General features: G+C 39.9%; 3 protein-coding genes and 1 pseudogene across 3 annotated transcripts in view; 1 reads left to right on the top strand and 3 right to left on the bottom strand.

Annotated features, from left to right (window-relative positions):
* The window catches only part of LOC138055283 (uncharacterized), a 361306-nt gene that overhangs the window by 322067 nt on the left and 12776 nt on the right, over positions 1-26463 (top strand). The gene's annotated exons all lie outside the window — the stretch shown is intronic.
* LOC138057348 (uncharacterized) lies at positions 1621-26463 on the bottom strand. The gene is made up of 2 exons (XM_068903386.1): positions 25853-26463; positions 1621-3384 (listed from the first exon to the last, which is right to left on the bottom strand). Exons 1-2 carry the CDS (start codon positions 26425-26427, stop codon positions 2214-2216), a joined length of 1746 nt encoding a protein of 581 aa, XP_068759487.1. The 5' UTR covers positions 26428-26463; the 3' UTR covers positions 1621-2213.
* LOC138057498 (uncharacterized protein F54H12.2-like) lies at positions 7848-9176 on the bottom strand. Its single transcript, XM_068903508.1, has one exon. The coding sequence runs from the start codon at positions 9174-9176 to the stop codon at positions 7848-7850; it is 1329 nt and encodes a 442-aa protein (XP_068759609.1).
* Positions 19917-24781, bottom strand: LOC138057344 (uncharacterized; annotated as a pseudogene).

Raw genomic sequence — 26463 nt, 5'->3', positions numbered from 1 at the left:
TGAAAATTGAAAACAAAGTTCTTCGAAACAAAGTCAACAACAAGGCAGCCATGAAACGCGAACTTTTCATGGATAACGTGTTAAACAATGACGCTTCCGTGAAATTTTATACAGGTCCTCCAACTTAAACTTGTTTGATGGCAATGTTCAATATATTGAAACCTTTGGCTGAGAAACTGAAGTCGGTAATAAAGGAAACAAAGTCAACTTTCAAAAGAAACCCTCTGTCAAAAAGAGTGGCAAAAAGAGAAGTCGGACAACTTTTCAAGAATTTGTTTTGACGCTAGTGAGACTTCGACTAGGACTACTTGTGCAACACCTATCGGACGTCTTTGCTATTTCTAAATCTTCTGTGAGCAAAGTGTTTACCACCTGGATCTGTTTCCTTGCTATAACCTTGAAAGACATTTTGCTAATTTGGCCTGGAAAGGAATCAGTTCGAAAACGCTTACCTCAGTCCTTTAAAAATTATCCTGCCACCAGGGTTATAATTGATTGCACGGAGATATATATTCAGAAACCTACCTCCCCTGCTGCCCAGCGAGCTACCTGGAGTAAATACAAAGGCCATAATACCATGAAAACTTTAGTGGGAATAACTCCATCAGGATTCTTCAGTTTTGTGTCCAAACTGTGGAGTTGAAGTACTAGCGACCGAAAACTGACACAGAAGAGTGGAATTTTGGAACTGATTGAGGAAGGAGATCACGTAATGGCAGATAGAGGTTTCACAATCAGAGATCTGCTTACAAAGCTAATGGCCTACCTAAACATGCCCCCCTTCTCCAAAAAAGGTAAATTAAAAATCCTTTAAAAGCGTACAGCTTCCTGGCAACTGCTAAACTTCTTGTAAGCAGAACTAGATTTTCGGTTGCTAAATAACTTCTGTTCAGTGGAGAAATTCTCACGCAGCAGGTAATTTATTACTTGCTCAACTTCTTGTCATACACAGTTATATAATTGTATGGTGAGGATTTATCCACACAGCAAGTGAAGTTAATTTACCACCTTACAGGGGAATACTTCATAACTTCAAAGAGATATCTATTCCCCAAGTGAAGTTAAGATCACTCTAGGATTGGTTTTATTCCAACCCCACAATTAGAGATCACATAAGGAGTTAAAAGGTATCTTGAACATACAATTTTAACTCCATTTTTGAGTTTATATTGAAGTAAGATTTGAACATGCCTGTTATCACTGTTATTACCAAACAACAGGTAAAGAACTGCCGAGAAAGTCCCTGAAGACAACAAGATCTATTGCAAGTGTCCGAATTCATGTGGAGAGGGCAATTGCGAGACTGAAAGACTTTCGAATCCTGCAAGGAAACCTCCCTATACCACTTGTACCTCTTGCTGACAGTATATTAACAGTTTGTGCTGCTTTTTGTAATCTTTTACCTCCACTGGCAAAATAGGAATTACCTATCTAAAGCATTCCTAGTTAACTAATTCATTGATCAAGACTTTATCTCCTATTGTTAATACAACCCAGCTGTTGGATGAAGACCATGTCTGTTGCCTCATTTGCTAATTCTCATGTTCAGATTAAAAAGGCTAAGAAAACAATAGGTACAACAAAATGTATCTATTGTATATTTACAACATAGGCCAGAAACTTGTTTTGTACTTATAAAGAACAGTAACTTTAATCTGTTGTTTACATTATGATTATAAAGCTGAAACACAAATTAGTCTCAACATCACTGAATTGACTGTAAGTAACGAATGTCAACTTTTTGTACAAATTTTCTCCAGTCTCAGGGGAAAATCCCATATACAAGTATAAGGGTGCTCATCGATCAGAGTCTTTCTGTGAGTGTAGCTCCAATTTACTTTCACATAGGGGAATGCCAAATTGTTCCTGTCATATCATTTGGCTCGATACCCTTGAAGGTACTGCACGTACTCTGGGGTGGTCATATTTTTATTCTATCACCCTAAGCAGTACCAACATCCACAAATCTTGGCCCCTAACAGGTTTGACAGGCACCCTCTTCACTTTGAGATTCATGAGATTCCCCAAGGGGTCATCAGTTTCATCAATGTTAACAACCACCGTGTACAATCCTTGGTTAGTCTAAATGACCTTAGGTTGTTACTTCTGTTGTTCTTGTTTAAAAGCAGAAGAAGATTCTTGTCAATAAAAAGGAAAAAACAACTTCTCACTGACTATGCATAACCTCTTTAAGAATTTTTCCACTCAGAAGTTCAGGCACCATGTGCTCCAGAAAAAAATTTCGTCAGCTTACCAACCATGCGCTCCCACAGTTCTTCATCGAACTGAACAGGCACTACCAAAATCCCCATCAGAGTATAAATGATAAGATTACAATGAGTTAATCGAGCAATTGCTAGCTGTCCTTGGATCTGATAGTTCCAAGATGTTTCTTTTTTAAGGTAATATTTACCATTGACTTTCTCAAGGTAGGAAGCTGCTGCAATATGAGGGGGGAGATTTCTCTTGCTAAAAATGCTTTTTACCTCTAAAAGTATTTTCACACAACATTTACAAACTTGTATTCTGTCTGGAGTAGCCCCTAAATATGGATGGTGCTCATCTATAAAGAGGCCACTTTCAATAACCTTCATACCCCCGTGCTTTGATTTATATTTCTTCACATACTCTTTCACAGCTGTAATTTCCTTATCATGGCCCCAAACAAGTTGCTGAGGAGTATTGTCATTACTAAGGGGACAGTAATTCATTAGTAACCTCACTGTATTTTTTGGATTAGTAGTCTCCTTTAAGTGGCATACTTTGTAAAAATTAGAGGCTGTGATTCTCCCTGCCCTCTGGGAAAACCAAAAGGATGTGTTGTTTTGGCTCAAGGTTTTCTGAAATATAACATCAGGTGCAAAATCATGCTGATCTAGAAATGTTACAAAGTCACCACATTGCTCATCAGTTGGATTTGCTACACTTGTTAGATTATTTTTGGCAATAAATATATTAGGTAACTCTTTTACAGAATAGACTTCTACATATTCTACAACTTCCTCGTGGTCAATATCTTCTGATAAAATCTGTTCCATAAGTTGCTGATCACTTACAGCCTGAGCCTCAGGTTTTGGGAGAAATTGTAAAGCTACACATGAAGGGGCAGTTTCCAGAAGAGCATCATAGAACTTGTTTGTTAAAGACTGAGTGGGACTACCAGAACAAGGATTGAAATCGAATGGTTTCATGTAATTCTTCTGTTCTTTCCCATACTCTGATTTTTGAATTTTAAGATGTTCCATAGGTACAGCATTCTCTTCAAGTCTCTTCTGTTTTATCCACACGCAAGGAACTGAGGTGCAGGTGTCTAGCTCATTTCTCCTGATGGTGGCTTCCAAATCAAACAAACCAGCAGCAACATGCCTGCAAGCACCATCAGCTCTGAAAAAAGGACTCAAATGACTGTTTGTTGTTGCTAATATTTTGGAGTCAGTTGCAATACAGAAAGAACACAAGCAAGGTAACATAATTTCCATTTCTGCTTCTCTTTCTAATCAAACACTCTTCGACCCTTGTCGAAAATATGGTTGTGCATGCCCACCAGTCTGATTTAACTTTGTTTCATCTTCATAGCTAGAATGCACTATAAATGCTTTGACACTTTATATTTCCACTTCCGTTACACTTTTTGTTTTTATTACACTTGCCAACTGGCCTTCACACGATCTTGCAAGTTATCTATATAGATTTAAAGGTGAAACGACAAAAAAGTTCAGTTGAATACTCAAGTAGTTGTATCGGCTCATTCAGACCCAAAAACCTCGATCACATGTGCATATATTATAACCACGAAAACAATGAAGGGGGCGTGCATAAATTAGGGGCAAGTTGGGGCATGACGCAATAACGGTTGTAACCCTAACGCGTGAATGAAGGGGGCGTGCATAAATTAGGGGCAAGTTGGGGCATGACGCAATAACGGTTGTAACCTAACCCTAACACGTGAAACAACACGTGAGCAGGGCAGCTGTAACCCTAACACTTGAAACAACACGTGCATCCCAGGTCGTCGCATAAATTAGGGTTAGGTTAATCAGAAGGTCTCTTTTATTGAGAAAGTAAGCGAGATGTGTTTGCTTTGCCTGTGTTCTGTTTCCACCCAGCCATCCGTGTGGTAACGCTAATATATAGCGAAAAGAACAATGGGAAAGATAGGGAGCCAATGAGGTCAAGGTGATGCAATCACGGGCCAATGAGACACCGATGACGTCAGTTTACATTAACTTTCTGGGCTTGGGGTCACGTACCTACAAAGTGAAGTGAGAACCCTATTGTTTTGAAGCGAGTCAAACAGAATTTTAAAACACATACACAAAAGGCCTTACACGCCTGGACAAGTCCACAAACGCTTTGTTCTTTTTTCAACTAAATTTGCATAGAGGCGATCGAAGCGTGAAGAAGGAAGAATGTAGAAGAAAAAAAGTTGTTTTGTGTGGAAAAGAGGAGCATTCTCAACTCTTTTACGCTTTTTAAACAAACGTGAACTCCGTTGTTACAACCTTTTTTTAAGGAAAGTTTTTTCTCAACCTCGCGCTTGAATGAAACACGGGTAAATGCAATCTTTTTTTATGTAAGAATACACAAAGACATCCTTCAGTGCACAGACACAAAGAAAGCCTACTCAACAGATTTGAATAAAACCTTTTCTGAAAACGCTTGAAAAAAACCTTTGGATTTTGAGAAGCGTTTTATACTGTGGTATGGTGAAGCGGGAGTTGGTTTCATATCGTATTTCAAAATACTTTTCACAATATTTGACGCAGTGAGCAAACAACAATATACATTTCAAACGCTTTATTAAAAGATACTCTAGATATAAATGATTGTTCTTCTACTATTTGACTATTGTAACGTTAAAACAAACATGTTGCGTTGCGCTTAAATAAATACTGTGACTCTGATAATGCAGTTCTGTTCAGACATACAGAATATGAAACATTCGAGACCGGACTAACTCGAACGAATTTTATTTGCAGAAGGCTATGATATTTGCGAGAGATAATTCTCTTTAAAACAAACCTTAATCCGAAAAAATTGTTTTGAAAACGCACCCTATGTACAACAAAGATTATCGTTGTTAAGTCAATAAATACACACCAACAAGCATTTCAAGCGTTTTACTGAATTAACAGAGAACGCTTATCACAATGTGATATTTGTGAGAGTAGTTCTCTTTGTAATTCACTTGCATTCGCTGCATCATTAGTGTTCTATTATGCATGCACTGTTTCAACGCTTTTTGAGCGAAAATAAATCACACACGCGCAAATGAGAGAAGAAAAATGTTGTAATTCACTTGCATTCGCTGCATCATTATTGTTCTATTATGCATGCACTATTTCAACGCGTTTAGAGCAACAATAAATAACACACGCGTAAATGAGAGATGAAAAAAATGTAATTCACTTGCATTCGCTGCATCATTATTGTTCTATTATGCATGCACTATTTCAACGCCTTTAGAGCAACAATAAATAACACACGCGTAAATGAGAGATGAAAAAAAAAGTAGTTCACTTGAGTTCGCTGCATCATTATTGTTCAGTAAGGTTCCCACTTTGTATTACTCCTTAATCGGGCAACCATAGGTGTTCTCGCCCTGTAGGACCTTTTAATAACCCTCTTTTCCGTGGAATCTGGGGGCGTTTCAAAGATCCAGGGATCTGTTTCCTGTTCGATAGGAGAAGGTGGTGTTTGTATCCTGACAGGAATTTTGGATGGACCAACGGGTGTGGTTGGAAGTTTCCTGTGTGCTGTCTTTTTGGGTTGTACCTCGGATATCGTTGGAGAATGGTTTGGAGTGGGCGCATTTGGAGTTGTTGTCGCTGTCCCTGCAGGTTTCGTCTTCGTTTCGCTCTTCATTTGTTTTGACAAACCTTGGTACCGTTGTAATAGTTGATCCAATAAGGCCACTTTTTGATCTGCGGGCAAAGTAGAATCCGTGATATGTTTCATGTCTTGATCCAAGCGCGTCAAGGTCGTGAGTTGCGGAGGTGAGGTTAAGCGATGTTCTGTCTCAAGGCTTTGCAATAAATGCTCTGGAACCAACATCATCTTTTGTACGTGTTTCATTTTAACACTTTACCCAATAAATCCAAAGCGAACGGTGCAATCAAAGAGGCGAGAGCTGACAGGAATCCTCCTTGTTGATTGAGAACTTCTTTTTTCTTCTTCAGACTAGGTGTCTTGCGAGTCAAATACAGGAGTTTCGCCTTGTGTGGTTTCAAGCGTTTAAATGATGAACTTGGAACCATAATGTTCCCTTTAAGTAGATTAAGAGCGACTTCACTGATGGCTTCTATTTGTCCATTACTAGCGTGAGATATCATCTCTTTCCGCTGTTTCCCTCTGCTTGTAAAACAAGTGCAGAGAAAGGGTAAATGTTGATTGACTTTGGAAGCCTTAACGAGTTCTTGTTTTCTTCTCTCGGTAGATTTTGAAATCTTTCCAGAACGCAAAGTCATGTCACCACCACTTCGATTGTTTACTGTCTCCTCGCGGTGCAACAATTGCAAAGCCATGGTGTTAATTGAAATCTACCGGAAAGGGTTCATCGGTTTTATAGATTTTCTTATCAACGTAAACAATGGGATATGAATGTGACCCTGGGAAGATCCTTGTTCGCAATCGTTGAATGTCCGGGGTTCGTGGATGTAAATCCATCATTAAGTATCCAAATGGTTGTGATGTAGCGTCTTGAAAACTCTCCCACACAAACGGAACGCGCCCAGAAAACGCCTGTTGTGCCAGTGTCCTCAACCCCAAAGTATCTCGAGGATTGTTAAAAGCAATGATGTACTGAGCATTAAGACAAGTGCTGCAGGAAAACTTTCCTGGGGGAAAAGATTTTGTGTGAAATAGATGCAAGTGATGTCACAAAGATGGGACACTTTGGTGAACAAATCCAGAATGCTTTCGTCATCGCTACAGTTTCGCATGAGGTCATCTAACACGAGCAGACCGGGACGACGGTGGGGTGCAAATAAGGCGGGAATGTCGTCGGGAATACCCTCCATAAACGTGACTTCCTTTACCAATTCCTTAAAACAATCTTGCCATTGACCGTAGCAATACACGATCTTGCGAATGGGGCGTTCAAATAAACAATCTGCGTGTTGAAGTATTTGGCGCGTAAATGTTGTTTTTCCGCATTGGCTGGGGCCAGAAATGATAATACTGCTGGGGCACTTGAATTGAGACATGTTCACAAGACGAAGCTTCAACGATTTGTGTACACGAGATAGAATTCCCACCCCTTTTACTAGCAAATACACACAAAAACAGCAACATTTTGTTTACTTTTCAACATGATTTTATTGCTTATGGACACAGCGAAATGACTTACAACCTTGTTGAAAGCAATCATTAACTTTAGGATAAATGACTGAATTAAAATAAGCGTGTACACTCCGTTCAACTTGTGCATCGTTCCACTGAGAATCATATCGTTTAAATTTAGCTTGAACAGTGTTCATATCAACATTCCGTGCTCGCCGAATGAGATAAAAGAAGCAATAATCTCCACAAACATCCGAGTTCAGTCCTTGCAGTGGTTTGTCGTTATAATAGGTAACTTCCCGTAGAATGTAGGTATCCATGTTATAAGTTTCAGGAGGAAATCCCTAGCTGTCAAAGAATTCACTTTCACGAGGCGATTCAAAGTACATAGCCACCCAATGTGTCCCAGGTTGGTCATGAGGGTCCGTATTCGCGATGAGTCCGGCTGGGTAGGTGTTGATGACAGGTAGCCTATCCCTTGGAAATACGCCTTGCATCAGAGGTGCTAACACAGGGTCAGAAAGACAGGCTTGCCATAGTTCTTGGGTCGTATGCATGACGATGAACTAAGAGCCTTGTGACAAATAGTAGACCACGCGACGATTGCGATCAATTTCCAACTGATTCTGAAATTCTGCGTACACAATTAAATTCAGAACTGAGTTCGTTTGAGTTCCAAATTTCAGGTACAGGTTCACGTTACCCGTTCGATGGGGTATCAGATGATCGGGATGTCCACTTCCTGCCGGTGTCAAATCAAAACGGAACAAACCGTATCCGTTTTCCCAATCCACTCTATCAATGTCAAGCCCGTGCCCACAATTCATGTCTCCACTTCCTGAAAACAGCGTGTTGTAACCATCGATCTTTTTTCCACCCGTCAGATCCAGCGCAGAATAAGGCATTTCTTCTCCATTCACAGTCAGCCGAATGTCTTGCAGGTCAAACAGCTCAAAGTTGAAAGGATTTCTTGCAAGGTTTCCGTTGAAGGCATCGTTCCGCACGAGCCCAAAAATGATGCACTGAGGAATGAAATCGTGGAATAGATCTGTCTCAGTGTGATTTAAGACTCCTTGAGGGATGATCCTTGCCTGCGTAGGGGTTTTGGTTAGGGTATAGATGGCTGGTAGCGGTGCGCTCCCTTTGTGACCTTGCATGATCTGTACATCTTCTAGTTTCACACTGTCTGCAACACGCACTGTGCGTATGCGAAGCGTACTAGACATGATCTTCAGTTTGCAGTTGTTTGGAGTCTCCCCAGCCATGAGAACAAAAGCATCGGTGTTCAGATCCACTTTGACTTTGATCTCCAAACCGTCAAGCAACAACTTGTCAATACTAAACACGTCACAAAAAGGTACTCCGACCAACCCAACTTCTGCGCCGTTGTTAGTAAATGTGGCCCTTCTATTCAGACCCTCATTATTTTCTGCTCTATTATCTACTTCATTCATGTGTCCAGCAGTGTCTTTGTAATACAGAGCTTTGGTTAAGTACGATTTCTTGGCCTGTTCCGTAAAGTTCAATAAGGTCTTGATGTAAGCATTGTATGCTTGAGTGTCTGACTGTTCTGTTACCAGCGTTTCGTTGATCTTGATGGTAAACTGTTTGATGATGGAATGAAGGGCGTTGTTGACCAGAGTGTACTTCTTACCATCCCCTGTGGGCGATCCATCTTGTTTGGTAATCTTTACTACCAATCGCAGCTCTGTCTTGTTAATGTCAATGTAGTCAGCTAACGGTTTGATGACAAACTCGATGGGATTAGTTCCCGTTTGAACCGGTTCATAATCGATCCATTTGCTGCTAACAATGGACACATCTGTCACAGGTACATCAAACAATTGTAAACTTGAATTCGCACCAGGGGCTGAGAGAGGGTGTGCTGATGCCATCTTTAATCAAAAATAGTCTTGAACGTTGAACGAAGTGTTCTCTTTTTCTTGGTCTGTCCTTCACTGCGCCGCTTTGACGTATCCGCGCGCTTATATACTCTTTTTCCTCGACCTTGCTGTGTAATGTCATCAATGACCCCTGTGAGTAAATTTTTTCCAGCAGCTTTCGCTCTTGTCTTGGCAGCTTTCTTTAAAGGTTGACCATTGATCACGTCTTGGACAATTTGATTCTTGTTTTCAATCCAGTATCGAGCATTCGCTTTCCCACTTTTTTGCTGTTGTTTTGAGGACGGAACAAGGACCAAAACATTCCACTTAAGCCGTTACCTGTTGACCACAAGAGTGTGTTCCTCCATAGCTACTAATGTCTCCTCCTTTACCGTGCTGCCTATAGGGTACAACATGTCGTCCATATGGGTAATATCGGTGGTTCATAGGTAATAACATGTTGTTATAGAATATCACGACGCCGAAAATGCAGGGTCACGCGTACGGCTCCAGAAGCAAATGGTATCAATTGACCTGTGTCTCCCCTTATATTGATCGCCACGGATGAAAACACAGTTGTACGGAGTCTATGGTAGGAGGGCACCTTGACCTCTTCTGTGATCATGTTCCCCGGCTGACCACGAGGAACAAGCATCCGAAGTAAGTTCGCTTGAGCATCTCCCACTACTTGAGACTCGATTAAATCGGAATAATCAATGTAATCAATGTAATCAATGTAATCAACTTGTAAAGCGCAAGAATACACGTAGATGGTTTGAAAAGCGTCTCTCGAGAGCAATCCCCATACCAATTCGTCTTTTCTGACAAGTGTTGTCGTTGTCCTCGCAAGAAGGACGCTGTGATCATCATTCTGTTGGACAAGGCCTCCGATTTGGTACAGCTGAGGAATATTATACTGATGGTTTAAGTACCCCAAGGCGCGAGCTAATGTCTTTGGTAGAATCACATACCAACCGGCTGGTAACTTCAACTCAAAGTAATCTTGTGCTTTCTCGTAAATGTAAAAACACTCGTTTCCTTCCAGACTCGTAATGGTCTTGTCACTCTTCAAATAAATGTCTCTCAATCGATTGTGTAGTCCCTTCGTCATACCGTGAATGACATCTTTGACCGTACGGTAAATGCCACTTGGTACAGGGATGTTCAATTTCCAGGGTTCAGGACCAGTCTTACAAAGCAAACTGTAGGACAATTGATTCTCACCTACGTTATGCCAGGTGTAAGGGTAAATGATGCGTGTCATGGCCACCTCCCAGTCTTCACTTAGGTGTAGTTGACTTGGTAGCTGCATCTTAAAATCGGCCGCCTTGTTTTCTGGATACTGAGTCAGACTTGCATCACTGGTCAGCACCATGTAAAAACTGTTGGTCATGTTGATCGACGGCGGAAATGTAAAACGACGCTGACGATACCGTCTAAAAATGCTGGCGTTTGACCGTATCCACTCGTTAAATATATTTCAATGGTCTGAAATATCTTTATACGCAAAGGTAGATACACAATATGTTCTCTTTCTTCAAGGAGTGTTTCTCGAAATCTGCCCAGGGGTACCATCTCATGTAGGAGAGGTAAGCGCTTGTCACCCACCTGCTACGGTTCCACGAGATTGGTTTGAACTTGAACCAGTCTCTGCTTACACGAGCAAAGCGACAGCGAAGGAGGAAAGATGTAAATACCCGGATATGTGATGGATGTGCCAGCTGGTAAGATGAACCAATCATGACCATATTTTCTTTCTAAGGTGAGTGCAGCATTCAAACGAACGCTGGGTGTAAGAGTGTTGTTTTCGGTTATCCATCCCAACGCGCGAGCTGTAGACAATGTGATCAGAAGTCCTTCAGTTTGCGAGTTTAACGTTACATTCCATTCGTCGTCCACTGTGATTTCAATCTTAGATGGTGGGTCAGCGATGTTCAGGCATTGTAACATTCCTTCTGTCACATCTAAGGCTGTATAATACTTGCCCTCGGGTAATATAAACGGTGTGGAGTCACCTCGACGATCCAGCATGATGTGAGAATGTTTGCAGTCATTTGTAATGTCAAACATTGAGAGCGGATACACGATATGATGCAATCCTACTTCCCAATCTTCTTCATCTTTCAGATGGATTTGTCGAGGTAGCGCTACGCGAAAGGAGGACTTGGAATTGTTTAGAAATAAATTACTGCTTGCATTACTGGGAAGTGTCACGTAAAAGTCGCTATCTTGAATCATGTTTGTTGTAAAGCGACCAACTGGTTATGCGGAATCCAACTGTCGTATTTCTTTGGCCAACCTTTCCAATGTACCAACACCTCCTTATTCGCTCCTCGTCCCCTGCGTTTTAAAATTGTTTCAATAAGAAATAGGTGTTTTTCCGTTTCTATCACTTCCTGTAACTCAAATTCGTAAAAAGTGCCTTGAATCCAGTCACCGTCTGCTTCCTTTAGGCGATACACGGGTGGGTCGCGCGGACGTCTCTGAGCAACAGTGAAAGTTTCCTTCGTCCAGGATGGTAAGTAACCTTTTTCAAAGATGCGTTTATGCTTACTGATCTTGACTTGATCTCCCACTTTGAATTTATACTTTGTCGGCTTTTTGAACAGATTTCTATACAAATTGTTCCAGACCTCTGATGCGTTATTCTCGTTGACATCCGCTGGTCTCATTTTGATGCTACGGTGCACGCTTTGATTGTAATTCCCATTGACTAAATCGTCCAGTTGGTCCAAATAATGGTACGAGCTGCTGGTAGTGAACATACGCCACATAAGTTGCTTCAAAGTGCGGTTGAATCTTTCAACCACTTGGGCCTTGGTTTCGTTGTAGGTTACAAAATGATGTACATGCTCCTTTTTGAGAAAGGTTTGAAACGTGTTGTTCTTAAATTCGGGTCCGTCATCTGTTTGCAACTTCTCAGGTTTGCGACCTTCCTGGAAAATGTTTTCAAAGGCCACCACCAACGAGGCTCCTGTTTTCGATTTAAAGGGCACCAACCAAGCGTATTTGGAAAGGACATCGATACAAGTCAGTAAATACTTGTATCCTTGATTCCACTGACTCAAATGTTGCAAATCAACCAAGTCCGCCTGGCATTGCGAATCTATATCAAACACAATTACTCGGTTACGACGAAAGTGTTGTCTTGCAGGTTTGTGTAGGGTATAGCCAGGTTGTTGGCGGAGCCAATCGAGTACTTGCGTGCGTTTCAAACCATACCGACGGGCCGCACGATACAGTTTGTCGACTCCCCCTGAAGCGGATGGTCGATCTACTTCATAATACAGTTCTGTAATAGTTGGTTCGTCTGATTTAGGGTCTGCGTTTTCTTTTTCTTCTTTTGCAATTTCTTCTTCGTGATTGTCGGTGACATCTTTCAATTCGATGAGAACCTCGCTACTGCAACACGCAACTAAACATCGCATTCTCTGACATATGTCACTTAAAGAAACTGTGGGCGATGAGCTTCCACACACGCGGCTTGCAGCACTACCCATGGTGTTAAACAAATGATCATATCTTCTTCATTCGCAGACTTTTTATAACAATTTGCCAAACCATCCACCAGAAAGAAGGATAATGTATATTGTTCGGTAAATGTAGCGTTGCATTGGTCCATGTAGTAATAAAAACTCAACAAGCGACCGGGGTTCATTGGATGTAACTCCTTTACAAGTTCTAACCATTGCTCGCGAGGTGTGCTGTGAAAGATGTGTCCTGCAAAACAACTCCGAGCGCAAACCCGAACCAAGACAAACTACACTCTATCCATGTTAACGAGTCTACTGAAAAACGGGCACTGCAACCTCGTACCCAGGGTCTTCTCGGCTTTCAATATGGCGGCGGGTCTTGAGAAGACCCTGGCACACAGCAGATCACGTGATCAAGATTTGTCCATCGAGGATGGACAAATATGCAATTTTTTTCAAAATGGCGGCAAGGAATAAGGTGAGAGAAATCTGGGTACGACAACTGCCAACAAACAAAATGGAGTACGAAGGGGGAACCCAAAGCTGTAAAATTTGATGTAAGAAACCAAAAATACGGATTGATGAATGCACGAGCAACGAGAATGCGGTTGATGACAGAGAAATCTTGCTTTCCTTTTCATTTCATGTTATTTTAAACCAATACAATTTTATAGACAGCTATTATTTCTCGGGGCTGTGATTTTTAAACAGTTTGGAAACAGCCATTGCACACAGTTATCACAGACACTTGATTACCGTAAAATCCAGTGAGCTAAAGTTTAATGAAAGCTCTGGTTCAAGCTATTTGGTCACGGAGGTGTGCTCGCTGACTTCCGTAATTAATGTATAGTTTATATTGAATCTTTATTTGCAATCAATTAAACCTAATTATCATTAATTTTTCATAAACTTGAATGATTATCTGATTTCTTATCGGTTTATATGAGCCTTCTGACAACGACTTTCCCCAGTATACATTGACTCAAAGCTATTTTCCTAAAAGGAAGTATTATTATACCACATATCTGTGGTACTTGATTTTCACAGTGAAACCATTTGATTGTTGTATTGTGGTTTTATCTCTCATCTCATCAATTGACTGCACGTATTGTCATGTCAGTGTAAAATCAGTATTGATTGCCAACAGGGAACCCAAGCATGTTTAGTGCCCACATTCTTACAACTTGTTATTGTAAATATATTTTGTGGTAAAGTTAACATAATCAAGCCAATGTACATTGTTGAACATGCTATTCCATAGGATTAGCAATCTGCTTCTTGCACTTTTCAAGCTATGACAAGAACTTTTTCATGTCTTGTCCTACCAGTGAAGACAATGTGATGTCTTGGAATACTGCTCATGAAATCTGTTTGGCCTAATTTAAAAAGGGCACAAATTGTGCAAGTCCTAAACATAAGCATCTCATCATCTTTAGCAGTTCTTGTCGAATTAGCCCAGGGTTAGGGATAGATCTTTGCTGTTTTATCAAACTGGCTTTTAATCTGCTGTTTTGGAGGCAGTGACAATGGCACGGTTTGTTTTATTTGCCTCCATTCCTTAAACTACATTTTTGTTTCGTTTCATTTACTCAGAAATGAATTGTATCTATTTAGAATTCAGGGTGAACTATTTACACAAATTATGAAGGAGAGTGGCCATTCAAAACAGAGTTTGTAATTGAACATCTAAACATCTCTGAAACGAAAAAACAAACTTGTGAACATGTGAACCTGAAGTATAGCAAATCATAATGCTGACAAACACCAAAGTGAAGGAAATGGGTCATAAATATGAAGTTACTATCTGAATGATTTTGGGTTACATTAAAGGGATATATTGTTGAAAAATCCAAAGCTATCTCTCTTCGTGGTAATAAGTAATGTAATCAATCTTCGCACTGGTGAGTTGTAGCAGTAAATTGGGTTTTCCAGGAACCAGTTGTTTTAAAGCTAGTACTGATAACTTCCTAGGTTTACATGTAACAGAAGTAATGGAAGATTCACAGAAAACGGAATTTGAAATTTTATGCTGTGGCATTTGAAGGAAAATTAGGTATTTGTAGACAAGTATCATTATGTTCTTGTCTTTAATGGTTAATATTCCTTGACAGGCTTCTAACCATTCAGAGAGTTTGCATCCACATTTTTGTCCTTCTTTGTTGAGAGTTTCAATAGACAAAGAAAAATATATATGACCGACCAAGTGACCCATACTACAGTATTTTATCTTTTCTCTTGCCCTTACCATTCCAGAAGCAAAACACTATTTCTTTTTGTGAAATAGTTTCTTGTTGCTGGTGAAGTTGCAAATTTCCTGTGCTTTGTCACCTTCAATTTTATTTCCCAATCCCCCTGCCCAGTCTGCAATCTTCCCCCACACCTTCAGACAGTAATCATAAATGCCACAACTTGAGCAATGCTAAAGAATATTTTCAAAGCATGTTTTGAAAACGAATTAAAATTATTGGAGTACAAGAAAACTCACGGGAGTGTGTTGCTAAAAAAGCCATGTGTACAAATTAAAGAATACTGTTTAATATACATATTTATATTTTTAAATCAGAAGAAGCGAAAAAAATGAAAGTCGTTAGCGAATTGTCAGGTCAATAAGGCTATAATGATAAGCCATACAATTATTTTCAAGAATAATATTTATTGTTAAGACTTCACAATCTTAAATAACCCTCTTGGAAAATTACAAGATGGCATGCACTTTGTTTGGGTTGAGGAGATTAATGTTTTTTATTAATGAAAGTAAAAGACAATGATGAAAACCGACCGAGCTAGATCCTTTTCTGTGCACCACTAGCTGAAGAGTGTGGAAGGGATGGGAAAGAATATGGATTACTGCAGCTGCAGGTCTATTAAATGAAAAAGACAGGTCACATTCCACAGGTGAGTGTACATGTCACCGTGCTGCAGACAAATAAACAACACCAAAAGTGTCTGCTAGCGCTAATCACTCAACAAAAATGTTGTTTCAGGTCTCGGGGAAACTTTTGGCTTAGTTGTTGATTATTGGAGCAGTGACCTCTAGTGTTGACCTGTATTTAACAGACCCGCCTTCATTGCAGCTGTCACACGAGTCAACAGAACCACATACAACTGCTAAACCACATCAATAATCTATGAACCCTGTTGCACAATTATATAATTTGTAACACAATCTGACATGGTGAAAACATTGAACAACAGTAACAATACTCGTGTCAGGGTATTACCATTGTGAGACGCCAAAATGAACCAAAACGTAAAGGTACGTACGAAATAAAATCACTTAATTACCGTCACGTCTTTCAAACACCATTATATCCTTCTATAGAGCGATCGCTATGCCAGAGGTGACGTGAAAAGCCAACGTAGTTTTAATTGGAATCGAGGCCTGATGTAGATCATCGTACAACGTGAAAAAACGGTGAATAATTTTTGACTGTTATGCTTGTTAATTTGCAGCTGCTTCTTACGGAACAGCTACAATTTTGAAAATGATTTAAACACGAATTCTGTTCTTCTTCTGTCTCTCCTCACTAGCCGCCATCTTTCTTTCGACATTAAACCAAGCAGAGTTCATGTGAGAAAAGCACCAATCAGCGATCTTTTTAGTTCACTGTGTGCCAGGCTCTTCTCAAGACCCGCCGCCATATTGAAAGCCGAGAACACCCTGGGAACGAGGTTGCGGGCACTGCACGTATTCCTTTATAGCACTTTTTGTGAATTCAGTCACTCACTAACATGGTTAACACTTGTGCGTGTGTGATTTATTTTCGCTCTAAAAACATTGAAACAGTGCATGCATAATATTGCTTGACCGGTACATGTGCATCTTTATTGTACATAGGGTGCGCTTTCAAAAGAACTTTTTATTTACTTTTTTTTGATTAAGATTTGATTAAAGAAAATCTATCTCTCGCAAATATAACATTGTGATAAGCGTTCTCTGTTAAGCAGCGAACTCAAGTGAATAATGTGTGTGATTTATTTTCGCTCAAAAAGCGTTGAAACAGTGCGTGCATAATAGAACAATAATGATGCAGCGAATGCAAGTGAATTACATTTTTTCATCTCTCATTTACGCGTGTGTTATTTATTGTTGCTCTAAACGCGTTGAAATAGTGCATGCATAATAGAACACTAATGATGCAGCGAATGCAAGTGAATTACAACATTTTTTTTTCTTCTCTCATTTGCGCGTGTGTGATTTATTTTCGCTCAAAAAGCGTTGAAACAGTGCATGCATAATAGAACACTAATGATGCAGCGAATGCAAGTGAATTACAAAGAGAACTACTCTCACAAATATCACATTGTGATAAGCGTTCTCTGTTAATTCAGTAAAACGCTTGAAATGCTTGTTGGTGTGTATTTATTGACTTAACAACTATAATCTTTGTTGTACATAGGGTGCGTTTTCAAAACAACTTTTTTCGGATTAAGGTTTGTTTAAAGAGAACTATCTCTCGCAAATATCACATTGTGATAAGCGTTCTCTGTTAATTCAGTAAAACGTTTGAAATGTTTGCTGGTGTGTTTTTATTGACTTAACGATAGCCTTCTGCAAATAAAATTCGTTCGAGTTAGTCCGGTCTCGAATGTTTCATATTCTGTATGTCTGAACAGAACTGCATTATCAGAGTCACAGTATTTATTTAAGCGCAACGCAACATGTTTGTTTTAACGTTACAATAGTCAAATAGTAGAAGAACAATCATTTATATCTAGAGTATCTTTTAATAAAGCGTTTGAAATGTATATTGTTGTTTGCTCACTGCGTCAAATATTGTGAAAAGTATTTTGAAATACGATATGAAACCAACTCCCGCTTCACCATACCACAGTATAAAACGCTTCTCAAAATCCAAAGGTTTTTTTCAAGCGTTTTCAGTTTTGGTTTTATTCAATTCTGTTGAGTAGGCTTTCTTTGTGTCTGTGCACTGAAGGATGTCTTTGTGTATTCTTACATAAAAAAGATTGCATTTACCCGTGTTTCATTCAAGCGCGAGGTTGAGAAAAAACTTTCCTTAAAAAAAGGTTGTAACAACGGAGTTCACGTTTGTTTAAAAAGCGTAAAAGAGTTGAGAATGCTCCTCTTTTCCACACAAAACAACTTTTTTTCTTCTATATTCTTCCTTCTTCACGCTTCGATCGCCTCTACGCAAATTTAGTTTAAACACGAAGGCGCGCTATATAAGGAAGCTTCCCTGGGAAGCCCGTGGCTCATTTGTCAATGAACTTTGACGAGTGTGGATCAAATCCAATATGGCGGACGAGTCCACCACTAGAAGGTAAGTGGAGTGCAGAGATGATTGTATTTTTGTTCATTTGTCGTGGCCAATTATGTACAACAACCAAATATCTTCGAAAACCGTTTTATTTGAGGTGACTATTCTTGTCGATGAATCCCTAATTGAAGAATTGAGAGGTTGGCTGATGATAAATTGTGGCGAGATCGTGAAGGTGGAGAAGCCCCGTAATAAAAACAAACCAGTTCCAGGTAACACGCTTTGAGCAGAACATTATCACTTATAACGTTGAGCACGCAATATTAACAAAAGCTTTCTTTGTTGTTTTTGTATTGCGCTGTTTGTGTCTCAATTCATAACTGCTAGAGCGTGAATTATACATATTTATGATCTTCAGTATTCGATTCCCTGTGGCCTTCTTGAAAAAAAAAACATCGCTTAAGTTTGTCGTCTCTTGTCATTTGATGGAATTTTCGCTTTTACTTCAGGGTTTTTAAGGGAATTATTGGAGTGATTCAATTCGCAATGGTGGCGCCATATTTATTTTAAGTTGTATTTATGTGTCGGGTTTATATGCTCATGTTATCAATTACACGACATCATCGAGAAAATACTGCATATGAAAGGAAACTTCTTTTTTTTCTTTGTCTGCAACAAGAACATCATGACGCCACTGAAGTTCATGACCAAGTGACCCATGAGCCACCAAGGAGTTTTGCTGACCTACAGCGAGAAGTTGTTTCCGCCGAAAGCCATCACGAAGAGGAGTTAGACGATCGACGCTGTATATTTTGTCGAAACTTGCCGTGCATTCTTAGGAGCGAGAACCTGCCGGACAAACTGCGAGCTTCTGGTCCACCACATATGACAAATCATTGCAAAAGAAAGGCAGACTACAGAGCATTATACACCATCCTAAAAAGGAAAGGGTTGTGGCGTGACCCTATTTATGTGCAGAGGAAAGAGGCCCTGGGTTGCTACATTGATGATGTGCGTGAAGTAATGCCTGTCTGCGTGGTTGAAGACGTTAGGAAGCGATGGCCTAATCCGGACGGGGTACCGAATTGTGGTCACCGACGGACATGAAACTTGGAAACTGTGTGTTTATAGTTTTATGATAGGGAGGGGGTGTATTAGTTAGAGAATACAACATTATCACCGGCATGATTTTGTCACTTTATTTCATTTATGATACATAAGCACTTTAAAAAATAAAAACCTGCAACACATCACATGTGCCTCTTTAAGTATGCAGCTAACCTTGAGCCAGTCCAATGTCACGGCCTGTCCATCGATTGCTGGAGAAATAACGAGAAGTAAAGGTGTAAAGATTGCATGACACCCAACCCTCAACAGCCTTTGACATTCCACATAATGCCAACACAGGGCTGCTAGGTCTCGTTTGATGTGCAAATTTAATCCTTACTAAGTTCGCAACATTGTCTACAAGTCAAGTCAAAGAAGCCAAGATTTACATCTTATTGTTACGCAGTAAAATAACAAGGTGAAAGTGAAAAAAAAGAGATTAAATACAGTGGAGGTTAGGACACTGAAATATTTAGAAGAACTAATCTGATAGGCACATTTTTCCTATACAAAAATCAACCACATCAACAAGTTGCACGGACGTTTTGTCGAAGTGTGAAAAATTCTCCCAAGCGAGAATATGACATAAAGGGGTTATGATTACATCACTGACGGATTGGAAGTATGATATGGAGAAAAAAGACATAAACACCTGTCAGATTGTTTCCGGAGTCTAAATTTTTCGTTTATTACACAAGTTTGACCGTCAAAGTTGTGTATTAAACAACTTTGACGGTCAAACTTGTGTAATACACAACTTTGACGGTCAAACTTGTGTATTACACAACTTTGACCGCAAAAAGTGACGGTCAAAGTTGTGTAATTAATACACAAGTTTGACGGTCAAACTTGTGTAATAAACGAAAAATTTGGAGTCCGGAAACAATCTGACAGGTGTTCATATCACCTTGTTCATTGCCCATGTATGCACAAGAGATACATGTATGTCCTGCCATTTAAAATAATAAATTCACACCCCTACTACAAAAACAATCTTAGAGGTGCAGTATATGTAGGTAAATAAATTGATGGTCATTGACTTTCATAGATCGGGTGGCTCCTAAAGGAGCCGTTTTTTCTTTACAATCTGTCAATATTTTGTCTTTACTCCACAATCAATAAGGAATATGTTCCTCTTTGAACACTGTCACAACAACTGCAAAATAATGAGAACGCAAATAGCAATCAATATGTTATGGCTATAAACCCCACAAACTCTTCACAGAATGGGCCACAGAGTTCCAGGTGTGGTGATCTGTCCTCCGTGGTTTACAATGGCTGGGCGAGCAAATCATAATGTTGATATAAATGACCTTCACTCTGCTTTGCATGTACAATCTGAGGATAAATAAGGATTTTGATAACATTTCAACAACAACCTGAGAAGAGGTGTTTATTTTCTGTTCAGAATGCTTTAATTAACATGTGTTGTGCCGGCGAAAGCAAGGATAAAAGAGAATGTGTGTAGCAGGGACCAGATTGCAACTGTTTATAATGAAATACAAAATATCAAACATTATATTTTTCATAGCGTGTTAACAACTCCCCTTTGAGGGGCTTATCAAGGTCAATATCAAAGAAATAATGCATATCTGCATAGAATATACCAACTCTACCACTTCCAAAGAGTGGAAGACAGATCAGTAACATTGCAGCTATATGCAGGAGCAACCAAGGAGGTGGACTGGGAACTACCCACATTTATGTGATTACTAACCAATTCACAATGTAAGTGGAGCAGCAGATATTTTGTTTCTTTCAAACAATGTATGCCATATTGCCTCTCTGAATGCAAAGGTCTTTGGTCGCAGAACTCTGGTGGGAGCCATTCTCCCAGGATGCCTCGAATGCTGATAATATTGCACTGAATAAACATCTCGACCAACATTCTCATTCTAAAATAGCAAGATTTGGAATTTTGCTGTCAGGAATACACAATAAGGCCCAATAAATTGATCAATCAAAGCACAGAATTAATTTCACACACGGTCATACATGAATGCAAAGGCATGTACTGAAGTTCAAAAGTACAGTGTGTATAGAACTGGTGTGAAAATCCCTCTGCATATTTGCAGCACTGGCTGTATAGTTTGAAAAGTACATTCAGGTGCTTCAAGCCAGCCAAGTGTGATACGCATGGCTCCAAGTACACTGCCATACATTATTAATGATGCTGTATGTAAAATGTACGAAGTACAAAGGCACTACAATGACAAAACTTACCCAATCCAATATGGCAAGAGACACTCTCATCTCATATGTGTCATCTCCAAAATGAATCCTCTTGGGGGCATATATGAGCACAACAACATGGAAGGACTCTATGTAAAAGGTGTCTCGGCACTGAAAAGAATTGTGAGGAAAACAGATACAATTTACAGTCAAAGAAAGCTTGGTGTGCATCACAAGTTCTCCCTACCAAACAAAGTGTTACATACCTTTTCCTAAGTGACTTTGAGGGCCATAGAGAGTGTTACAGCATGCAAGGTAGCATGTCAGTAATATCTCTTGGAAACCAAAGAAAGTGTGAAAGCCCACACTAAAATTTAGCAGTGGGTGCTTTGCAATACAGAGTGGCCGAGGACCTATCATAGCGTGCATACTACCTAAAAAACTAAATCAAAGATAAGTACTTCACAAGAGTATCTTGTGTGTGGGTACATAGAATTTCTCTGAATGGATTTTCTGCATGGAACGTATAGTCAGGTTGGAAATTTGCACACATACCAGGAGGTAATCTGATGGATTCTTATAGATTGTGGTCTTCATTATTGCAGTCCTGTATGCATCCACAGCTTTCGGATCAGACACTTCCTTTTTGCTACAGATGTAACCGGCATGCTTGCACCTGAAGTCTTGGTGACACAAGTCCTGTTTTCCCTGTGAAAATTTAGTAATATTAGACTTCAGGGAAACAGGAGGAAATCAAAAAGTAATTGTGTCTATGGGGAAGTAACACTATAAATAATATTTTGGACTGTCATATTATTATCACCTGGAGATATATCCTTCAAATTAAATGAGGTCATTTCTTCTACATTCAAACAGTGATTCACTTCATTCACAGCAGTGCAACAATGCCCAATAATGTAAATAGGAAATGAATGTGAAGACTAAATCCTTGTTAGATAAGGAACTAACTACCTGATAATGGTCCACAATATTTAACAGATACTGCTGAAATCCAGCTGCTGTGCCATCATTGTTCCTCATGGCCCACTAAAAGTGAGTTTTGGTGGCTTTTGCTGCAACGACACAAAAATAAAGTTGTTTGAAGGGACAGCCTAAAAGACCTATCTTTAACTAAAAACATCTCTTTACCTTTGTCAGACAGTTGTGTGAACCATTTGATACCTTCATCACGACGCGTACCACTGCATACCTTTTTCATGTCTCTTGCCACTCCCTTTGTACCTACGGGGTAAGGTCAAGGTACAAGTAATCATTACTGTGGCCTATGACAGAAAACAGCACATGTTCCTCCCTCTCATTAGCATTTACCATGCCAAGTATCAAAAGAGTTTTTGATCCCTTTTCCCTGGAACCATGCCTTCAATGCCATGACACAGTCATGAGCAATTTCTTTAACATTATGACCTATTGTGAAGGAAACAACAGAGTAGCATTTGTTAATTCCCAGCAACCCTCCCGTACCATACACATAAATTATGGTAAACCAAAGACATTGTAAAACACGTCAAACAACCCTGGTTCTCAATTAGGTTTGTGATCATCTCCTTGGTCATGGGTACTTCTCTGCTGGGAGCACTTCTTTCATTCTCACGACTCCAGTTACAAACAGCAATGATCTTTTTGTTACTGAAAATAAAAAAGTGTGGACAGAATAAGAGAACTGAGTAAATGGTACTGTAACATTGTTAGCAGTACCTCAGATATGTGAATGCAATATTCTTACCTCATAGAAATGGCCGAGACTGTTGAATGCATTTCAGCTCTACTGGAGTCATGTCTTGCATCAGTGATGACACACTGATGAGAATACATTCCCACATAAAAAAGTGAAAAAGCCACATTTAACCTTACTAAACATAACAATACATGTACTTAGGATTGCAACAAATTTCTCATACTTTGACATTACTGCTATATGTAAGGTCTGTTGTCACCTGAATGACTAAAAATGATTCTGATTTGCCAAACTACTTACATCACCATTCAGGATATAATTTACAGTGCCTTGAACTTCCCTTCTTGCATCTCCCATTGAATTCACAGACAGCTCCCTCACTATTGCCATGTAGCCAAAACCATTCTCTTTGTATACTACATGGACATTACAAACAATACACAGGCAGTAAACAAGGTTAGCATGTAATTCTGCGGCCCAAATCCAATGTGCCTGGGCCCGGTTTTTTGAAAAGCCGCTCAACGCTAATCCCAGCTTAAAAATTAACCAACGAGTTATATCTCTACTCCCATCTGCTGTTCAACGCAGATGTTTGGCAAAACTCTACAATAGAAGAAGTCAATCTTGAAAAACAAAAATAAGAAAAAGAAACCTTCAGCAAAGAGTTGAAAACATAAAAAAAAGTTTATGCTAATCCTGGATTAAGTCAATCGGCTTTCGAACAACCAGGCCCTGGACAGTAACCTATTGTAGACACATTAATTTCAATCTACAAAACTTTTAATGATGGGGACGCAAAGGAAAAGAAATTCCTTAATGTGAAGGCTTTTTTGCTTATCATTATCATAATCATAACTACGCTTTTTCAAGAGGTAAATGAAGCAATATAGTGAAGGGTCTATCCCCATGCACCTTGCACAATGGTGATTGCTTAGTCCTATTTTTCAGCGCAAGCAAAGTGGTACAGACATTTTAATAATGACTAAATCAGACTATTTATACAAGGTTATAAAGCAAGCAACCCACTTGTGTCTATTGTCTTGTCCATGACTGAACCAATGTTTGCTGCTTCGGCAAAATTGTGGTACTGACTCTCTGTTAAACCAGTGCAGGTGAATGCATGAATCATTCTACAAAAAAAAAGGGTCAAATATTGCACGGACAGCACATTGTTAGTCAGCTTTCTGCATAAATTTTAAAAACACTGGAATTTGGAAACTGAGACTGCATTGGGTAACCTGGACCAGACACTCACTGCAAGGTTTGTAGTGTTAAACAATAACATAGCAAATTATCCTTATTTTGGCATCATGTGTTTAATTATAAAATTGCACAAAAAGAAATAACTTACCTAACATTTGCAAAGTACTTAGCAGGATGTCCAAGCACTCCTGAACTAAGCCACACAACCAAATCACTGCAGACACAAGGCACCTCCAACCGACAGACATGACCCTGCTTTGAAAGTTTCACTCCAGACCATCTATAGTCTGCACTACAAAATCCTCCGAGAAGTACTTGGCCAAAGACCTCAAGGATTCGCCAGTGCAAACGAAACATGGGTCATCCACTTTAGCATCAACATAAATCTGTCTTTTTTGTGGCCGTCGTCGTTGTTGTTGTTCTTCTGCCGGACTCTCAGTCATAGGTGGCGAAGAACCTGGCCATGATTGAGTAGCAGCTGAGGGTTTCACTAGCTCAAAGTACGATAATAAAGCTTCTAGGAGATCGGCGTTTTGGGTAGACGAGGTTTTCCGATCAATTCCAAGAAGCGATTTCGCATGATTTAGTCGACTGCGAAGATCTTCCAATCGTTTCTCGTCTCCCGCTTTTACTTCGACAGTCAGACTGAAATGGGGATTTCGCTTCCCGGGATCTCTCTTGGCGTTTGTTTGTTTGTTTCTCTCGATTTTGCTTTTCTCCGATGGTGGACAAGACCCCAACATGGTAATTCGCTAAGAGAATCACTAAGGCACTCTAGAAAAGAACTTGCAAACGAAAACAGAAGTACAAACAGTTTACACAGAATTATGGCCGCCAATCTCTTTCCAAAGCTTTGGAATTACGCATACATTGTCTGTGAAACTGCTTGACAATATTCTAACATCTGCAGGCACATACCAGATTCGCAAACCCTTCCAGTGACCGGTGGGGAAAAGTTTCGTCAAGAAGGCCGCAACGAAAATGGTGCGAGATTCAAATGCTTCTGCTGCGAGCCGTGTTTTGCGTGCGATACAGACTTCTCGTAAATGCAACAAAGACTTGCACTTCAAGATTCGGATCAAGAACATTTATTAAGTCTTTGTATAACATGTTTGGGGTGTTTAAGGCCAGAATCATTCGTTGACGGACCAAACGGTAGTCCATCGCATCATCCGCCATATTGAATTTTGCTCTTCGTTCAAATTGGGCGAAGGAGCTTATGCCCTTTCATAGCGCGGCTTTGTGTTTAAAAAGAACAAAGCGTTTGTGGACTTGTCCAGGCGTGTAAAGCCTTTTGTGTATGTGTTTTAAAATTCTGTTTGACTCGCTTCAAAACAATAGGGTTCTAACCCTAACACGTGAAACAACACGTGAGCAGGGCAGCTGTAACCCTAACACTTGAAACAACACGTGCATCCCAGGTCGTCGCATAAATTAGGGTTAGGTTAATCAGAAGGTCTCTTTTATTGAGAAAGTAAGCGAGATGTGTTTGCTTTGCCTGTGTTCTGTTTCCACCCAGCCATCCGTGTGGTAACGCTAATATATAGCGAAAAGAACAATGGGAAAGATAGGGAGCCAATGAGGTCAAGGTGATGCAATCACGGGCCAATGAGACACCGATGACGTCAGTTTACATTAACTTTCTGGGCTTGGGGTCACTTACCTACAAAGTGAAGTGAGGTTACAACCGTTATTGCGTCATGCCCCAACATGCCCCTAATTTATGCACGCCCCCTTCATTGTTTTCGTGGTTATAATATATGCACATGGGATCGAGGTTTTTTTGGTCTGAATGAGGCCTTACAACTACTTACTCACCCCCCTTTGCAAGCACACAAAGCTGAGTAAATGCTTCCACTAATTTCTAGTACAAGAAATCCCCAGTAGTGATCTCTTCCATCTTCTGTTTTGGACCTTTCGGTTGGTTTTACTTTGAACTGAAAATAACAATATCCAGCATCGTCAAGTATACTATGATACTTCAGATCCTTCACGTGACCGTCCATGTATAAGCGAAAACCCTGAAGGCTTTTATACGACCGTAAACAAGCTTCATCATAGCCATCTTTACCAACCAGATAATGATAAATGTCAGGAAACCTGAAGCCTGGAATGTTAGTGAAGTTATGGGTCCAAAACTGAAGCGAAAGTGTATGGGGAAGTAGTTTTCCTCCTGGCAGGGTGATCTTCGATTTGATCAAGTCGTCCTTGAGCTCTATTTCTTCATCACCTTTTGGCACCTTCATTTCGGCTGCATTTTTACAAAGCTCCAGCAGTTCAGCCTTTTTCTTTTTCTTTCCATCCAAAGCTATTTGAATGTCTCTTGCCTTTAGGAAGTTCTTCAGCTCTGGGATTTTCATACTTACGAACGAAGAACTTTCATCGTTCGCCATCTTGACGAGTTATTCCCCTAAGCCTCGTCTTGATGC

The sequence above is a fragment of the Montipora capricornis genome, chromosome 7 (assembly GCF_036669925.1).
Source record: "Montipora capricornis isolate CH-2021 chromosome 7, ASM3666992v2, whole genome shotgun sequence".
NCBI classification, from domain to species: Eukaryota; Metazoa; Cnidaria; class Anthozoa; order Scleractinia; family Acroporidae; genus Montipora; species Montipora capricornis.
The sequence above is the reverse complement of the archived record's forward strand: the minus strand, read 5'-3'. Positions and strand labels throughout refer to the sequence as shown.